We start from the raw sequence: 7,479 nt of genomic DNA on the forward strand, positions 1-7,479 counted from the left end.
GAGCAAAGTGCATAAAAGGCCGTTTAAGTCCAGAGCAGAATCATTCACGGCGCCAGTCAAGACATCGGATCTGAACATAACTTTCCCGCAACTTTCCTGATTCGGTAAGTTACAATAGATTTCTGTTCATTCTTAAAGGAGAATGAAACCATTGGAACAAGATAGCTTGTGTGAAAACAGAAAAATCAAAGAAACAGATCAACGAAAGTTTGAGAAAAATCGGACAAACAATGAGAAAGTTATGAGCATTTGAATATTGCGATCACTAATGCTATGGAGATAGCAAATTGGCAATGCGACAAAGATGTGTGATGTCACTTGTGAACAACTCTCCCCATTACTTTAGTATATATTTCACTTGAATTGCCTCTTTTATCACATCTATCCATAAATCATGTGTTCTTTCTACATGAGGGCATGTAATACATAATTTTTAAGAATACATGTACATCATGGATAAAGAGTTTGTATCATCATAAGAAAAAGCAAAAAGAGACATTTTGAGGGTATTTTATAGTCCACCAAAGGGAAAGTTGTTCATCAGTGACATCACACATCCTTGTCGCATTGCCAATATGAGGATCTCCATATAGCATTAGTGAGTACAATATTCAAATGCTCATAACTTTCTCACTATTTATCCGATTTTTCTCAAACTTTCTTTATTCTTATTTTTTGATTTTTCTGTTTCTACACAAGCCTATTTGTTCCAAAGGTTTCATTCCCCTTTTATAGGTGCTCATGATTGACTGAAAATAATCTTGCGATTCATTTTTTGGGAAGTTAAGTTGCGTTTGATTGCCACTGGCATTACGCGCCCATATGTTTTCTTCATTTTTGTTGCCTCAGTTATCTTTAATGTGTGTTTTTTTTTTGGGGGGGGGGTTCAGCATGATTAGTAATTGCTGTATATTTTGTGGATCTCGGCAAATTGTGTTGTTATATAAAGCTGGATGGGTTAATCCAGCCATTTTATCATACTTTTGATTTCATTATACGTGCGTATAGTTATTTTGTATTGTTTTAACATCTTGATTTCGAAGTAAATGCCAATACCTAATGTGGAGGCTATATTAACAAAATGTATTGTGGAAATAACTTTACAAATTTTGTATTAACAAAAAATGCCTAATTTTTTTACAAAGTATTTGTACCTTTGGCAGTATTATTTTTACAAAAATTTACTTGTTTTTCTTTACCATCCTTAATGAAATTAAGTCCCACCAACTTTATTTTATCGAGTAAAAAAGGAGGGGATGAGGTTTCAAATATGGAAGACCATAACGCATCCGATATTCACCAACATCAACTTATTTATGAATTGTTTATGTATGACTTCTCAAATCATTATGTTAATGGTCTCACGTTATTTGTTATTTTCACATCTTGTATATAACGAGGAAAAAATGAAGTATGGTTTTGAAACAAAAAGTAATGCTAACTCTGCCACTATAATATTGTATGATAACAACATGATTGTATAACTAATGAAGACATTCTGGGCCACATTCTTTCATTGTCTAGCTCTGCTAAAACAGCATTAAACTGCAAAGGATTTGGATTAGTTTAAGTAAAGCTAAATATATTAATTCTTTTAAATTAATTTTCGCTGCTATTTTTTCTCGTTTGGTAATAAACTTTCTTCAAGCATGTCAAGTGTGTCGGTAGGTTGTGTATTGTAAAGCAATAAATTGCAAAGCCACTAGCGAAATTGTCTATAGGCGTTATAAAATATATTGAGGTATGATTGGAAATTATATATATATATATTTTATTCCGTCACAGATCATCTATCAAAATGAATATGAAGATCATTACTACTCTGCTTATTCTGGGGGTCGTGGTTAGCCACGTGACCTCTGCCCGCTTGGAGCAGCATGTTGACGAGGAAGATGACTTCGGGCTCTGTAAGTTTGAAATATGGGAGATAAATATTTTGAGAAAATTAGAAATGAAAATGTTATACAGAAATTCGTATCAAAGAAAAAGCGTTCAGTTATGTTGTAAACGTTTGACATAATCAAGCCATTTCGCATATGTTTTACGCTACCATGTTTTCTTGTAGTGTTTGGAATTAAGAGTGTATTGTATGCACTTTTTCGTAAATGTGGAAGTATCGAACTGTATCAGTCGGAAAATAAAAACAACAACGTCTAAGCAGGCAATTTTTGTATACATGTATTTTTCTTTTCTCATATTTCTATTAAACAGCATAATCTTTTGATATGAAGTAATATAAATCCATCTGGGAAATGTAATGTTATTTTCCACGCTATAGGCTTGCAATCTCTGTACAGTTTTAATTCTTTTTTTTATCTTTGCAGTTTTTATTCGTCACAAAAACAATCAAATTTTAATACTTATTACAATTATTATGTCCCATGACAGAACGTCATTTCATTATGGATTAATATAGATCCATCGGAGAATTAAAATGTTATAATCATTGTCTGGGCAGACAATTCCTGTATGATAGTTTTATCTGTCATAATGATTTCTTATTATTATAATTAACGGAACTGATGGAGCAATATAACTCCGTCATATTCAATCTTTCGATAATCAGGCAATATCTGCATAATATTTTCCATTATTTTCTTAATTACAATGGAACGTTGTTTTATTTTAAGTTCTGGATGAGCAGGCCATGGACGACGTGCTCACTGCTAGTTGGTTCTCTAAAGCCATCAGCGACGCCTCCAGATGGACAAAGAAGGCTGCCAACGATGTAGCCGGGGCAGTTAAGAGCGGGTGTGGGGTCGTCAACTCTCTTCCCTTAAACGATTTGAGTAAGTCAACTAACTGACATACCATTCTCAAGATAATGGCACTATTCTTGAAACGATTTTTTTTTAAATAATTATTATTGAAAATCACGACACAGCCATCTTTCGGCCCAGCCATCTTTCGGCCCACAGACCCATGCACACCCACACAAGAACGAACGTAGACCCTACAAAACGGAACTTGCTGATAGGGTGTTCCATTCTACTAGAGCTAAACAAAAATAAACAAATATATATAAAAACAAAATAGATAATTGAAAAACACAGATAAACAAGTTGCACAGTTCCTGCTTCCACTGTAAGTGGCCAGCAAATCCCGAATCGGCCTATTAATCCAAAGAAATGCAGTTACGGACATTAACATTGGTCTTCATTTCAAGCCAAGATTATTGGGACAATGAATTATGAGGTAGTTTTCCTTTTTCTTAAGAACGACCCTGTTAGTCAGGCAGCATATGTCATCTACTTCGACAAATTGGCTAAGTCTGATTTTTCACTTTTATGTGATTGGTGACATCACAAGGAACAACTTTCAACTTGGTGACAAATTTCTAATGGTCATCTTGACCATGTGAGGGGTCAAAATGTGGTCAATAGGGGTCAATTTTTGAAATTGCCCCGATCGTGTCGAGTCATACATCAAATTGTTTGTTTTGTTATACTGAACAAAAAAGTGTACATAGATATATACTCTTGACCTCCCGTTAAAAAGTTATGACCGGAAAGGTCGAAAGGTCAACGAACTTTCGGTAAATGGCAAATTACACTGAAATTAATAAGAAAGCTCCTTTTCCGTGTTTTTATGCATGTGTGTACTTTTTTTTTATTTTCGATTTGATAAGTCCATCGTCAGAGGTCCTTATCCAGAAGATATGAACGGTCAAGACAAGGTCAGGGAAAGGTCAAAAGGTCAACAAACTTTCATTGGTAGCCAAAATACACTAAAAGCGGTTAGAATCTAAGAAGTAATTGGTTCTTTATTTGAAAAGACTCTCTATCTAAGAAGACATCCATTAGATAAAAAAGGGGTCAAATGTGCTCACTTGAGACCAAAATAGAGATAGACGTTGCATACATTCAGTAGTATTGCAGGAATACTTTGAAACGACTTGACAAACCCTAATGCCCTTAAAATCGTATCATCTTCATGATATTATAAGTGCAACCAGCTCTTTCAGAGTTTCTTGATTTAGGAATTCAATTCAAGTTAAATTCATTTTCCATTTACTAGTCTTTGATATGGATAGAAACATTTCATCCATTTGCTTTGTACACAATATTTTAATCAATATAGTATTGTAATGTATTGGGGTATAAATATGTAATACTATGTTAAAAGAATAAACTAATCTATTAATCAGTGCTTCCAGCTCCTAAAAGAGATGCCTAATATCTTATTTGGATTAACTTGCGAATAAGATAATGAGGTTAGGATTGAGGATGATGATAGGTAGGGCTCCAATTGCTCCTTATATTTCTGACAATTAAGAGGCAACTTCGTACAGGCATGCACATTGTAATCAGGCATGTGTGTCTATCATGCAAATGTGATATATTCTGACCAGTACTCGATCTCTGGAGCCAAGAAGGACTACACATTTCTGATTACTGATGTGCTGCCATTATTACGGCTTGTTCTATTTTTCCCCGGATTTTATCAAGTGTGTTTTTTCCCAGAGCATACAACATGAGACTAAACTTAATACCAGTTCTCACAGCTGCCCCAGAAATTGTGAAGACTTTAATTTTTACTGAAAAATAAATATAATTGACCAAAAGTATGCACGAAATCCTTAAATTTCACGTTGCAAAATGCAAAAGGGCCCCCAATGATAAGCTCAGAACAGCACATGCACCAGAACTGTGTAGCCCTTCTTGGCTTCAGAGATCGAGTAATGGTCAGGATATCACATCTGCATAATGGACACCCATGACTACAATGAGCATGCCTGCACGATCGATGTTACCTCTTTGCCAGAAATAATATAACCGTCACACATTAGAACTAATTGAGGAGCAATTGGAACCCAACTTATCATCCTCAATCCTCACCTCATTATCTTATTCGCAAGTTAATGAAAATGAAATGTTAGGCATCTTTCTTAGGAGCTGGGAGCACTGATCAATCGATTTGGGGTTTTTTGTGTTAACATAGCATTTATACCCCAATACATTACAATAATTTAAGTAAATTAAAATATTCTGTACAAAGCAAATGAAGAAAATACTTCTTTACTTATAAGACTAGTAAATTGAAAATGAATTGAACTTGAATTGAATTCCTAAATAAATAAATTAAAAAAAAAATCGGAAAGAGCTGGTTGCACTTATCACACCATGATGATGATAAGATTTTAAGGGCATAATGGTGTCAAGTCGTTTCAAAGTATTAATGCAATACCATGATACCACACTGAATGTATTCAACGTCTATCTCTGTCTGTTTTTTCCTAAGCAAGCACATTTGACCCCTTTATATATAATGTCTTCTTAGATAGAGACTTTTCAAAACAAAGGCACCCACGAAAAATAAGACTTCTAAAATTCTAACCACTTTTAGTGTATTTTGACTTGTAATGAAAGTTTGTTGACCTTTTGACCTTTCCCTGACCTTGTCTTGACCCTTTCTATCTTCTGGATAAGAACCTCTGACGATGGACTTATCAAACTCGAAAATAAAAAAGTACACACATGCATAAGAACACGGAAAGGAGCTTTCTTAACAATTTCAGTGTAATTTGCCATTGCCGAAAGTTCGTTGACCTTTTGACCTTTCCGGTCATAACTTTTTAACGGAAGGTCAAGAGTATATATCTATGTACACTTTATTGTTTAGTATAACAAGGCAAACAATTTGATGTATGACTCGACACAAAAGGGGCAATTTCAAAAATTGACCCCTATTGACCACATTTTGACCCCTCACATGGTCAAGATGACCATTAGAAATTTGTCACCAAGTTGAAAGTTGTTCCTTGTGATGTCACCAATCACATAAAAGTGAAAAATCAGACTTAGCCAAATTTTCGAAGTAGCTGGTAAATCATGACATATGCTGCCTGACTATGTTATGAATTCGTAAAATGTGGTATGTGTTAATTGTTGCTCTTGTCGCTATAATAATTTTTATATTGTTATAATTGTTATTATTGTTGTTAACGGTTGTCGTTGTTGTTATTATCATTATTATTATCATTAATATTATTATTATTATTATTACTATCATCATCATCATAAATGTCACTTTAACAAAGCGTATTTTCCTTCTTATTTCTTCAGTGAAACTCAGAGAGAAGGCTCTCCTTGATCGTGGAGTCAGTGAAGACCAAGCTGCCGCCCTCTACGGTGGCTATCAAGCTCTCAAGGGTGCTTGCCAACACCTCGGTTAAGGTAAATATTTCTCTTCTCTCTATTTTCAATTTTTTTTATTGCGTAATCAAAAAAACATAAAATAATTTCAAAAATATATAAATTTCATCAAGATAGAAATTACAATATTCACAAGTGATTCGGAAGATCTTATTTTTGTTTTATGGCCACTGATTATCATTATTTCTCAAAGCTTGGATTCTTTGTATAAGATTAAAACTATATTTTTTGTATCAAAACTTATATCAACTTGAATTTACGTGTAGTGTTCTGAAGCATACCTTATAACCTAAAGAAATCATTACTATATAGTTATATAGACATTACAGAAATCTGGCCATTCTTACAAGGGAGTTCACTCCTTTTGAAATTTATTTCAAAATAAAAAAAACAATTCAGAGAAACAGAAATGTGAATGTTTTATCAGATGAAAGACAAGAATCGTTTAATGTTGTAGAAAATTGTAATGTATACCTGTGTGGGGATTTCAAATTGGACAAATATAAATGATATTTGATGTAAGGTTTGAACAACTCATCCAGTTTGCTCAAATACACACAATAATTAAATCATAATTAAAAAGTTTTATGACCATAATTTTTCGAACAAAACAATAGGGCCTGTATTATACAGAAAAAAAAATGATTCCTGATAATCAAATCTATGTAACAAACGGAAGATTCATATGATTGTATTAGTAGGGATTAATTGTTTGACTAGTAGGTCCCTGATGTAACCATATCTTTTTTTTTGTCTGTCTTGCAGAATGTATAGAAGAAAATGGACGACTGACAGCTAAAGCAATGGACCGGATATGCAATTATAATATTTTAAGTTATAAGGTTCCAAATGGTAGAGCCCTGTCATATAAATATTATTGATTCTACGGTAGTCACCTGTCTTTTGTAACTGCCCCTATTCGTTTCTTCTTCCTCAACCTTTCCCTTCATATATACCAAATAATAATATTAATCATAACTCATATTTACCCGGGATATAACTAATCTCTGCTTGAAGATGTTCCCCCAGTCATTCCAGTTGGCCCTGCATAACATAATATGTTATTTAAAATGAATTTTGTTCCGAATATGAATTTAGTCTAAGAGATAATAATATTCAAAGTATAGTCACTCGATCTGGATGTTGTTTCATAAAGCTGTTCGTAAAGTTACACACGACTTTGCGAACGACTGGAACATGTTCTTATACATAAATCAGTTACATAGGGATACATCATATAGCACAAGAAAGGGTCTCCAGTCGTGCGTAAAGCCATTCGTATCTTACGAACAGCTTTATGAAACGGGTCCCAGTTTCTATACCC

General features: G+C 33.8%; 1 protein-coding gene across 1 annotated transcript; it reads left to right on the top strand.

Moving 5' to 3' along the window:
* On the top strand, positions 1-7,148 carry LOC121430399. Its single transcript, XM_041627685.1, has 5 exons — positions 1-104; positions 1,786-1,907; positions 2,631-2,789; positions 6,066-6,176; positions 6,921-7,148. The coding sequence occupies exons 2-4, from the start codon at positions 1,799-1,801 to the stop codon at positions 6,173-6,175; spliced, it is 378 nt and encodes a 125-aa protein (XP_041483619.1). The 5' UTR covers positions 1-104; positions 1,786-1,798; the 3' UTR covers position 6,176; positions 6,921-7,148.
* The last annotated feature ends 331 nt before the right edge of the window (positions 7,149-7,479 follow it).

The sequence above is a fragment of the Lytechinus variegatus genome, chromosome 16, assembly GCF_018143015.1.
Source record: "Lytechinus variegatus isolate NC3 chromosome 16, Lvar_3.0, whole genome shotgun sequence".
In the NCBI taxonomy this organism is placed as follows: Eukaryota; Metazoa; Echinodermata; class Echinoidea; order Temnopleuroida; family Toxopneustidae; genus Lytechinus; species Lytechinus variegatus.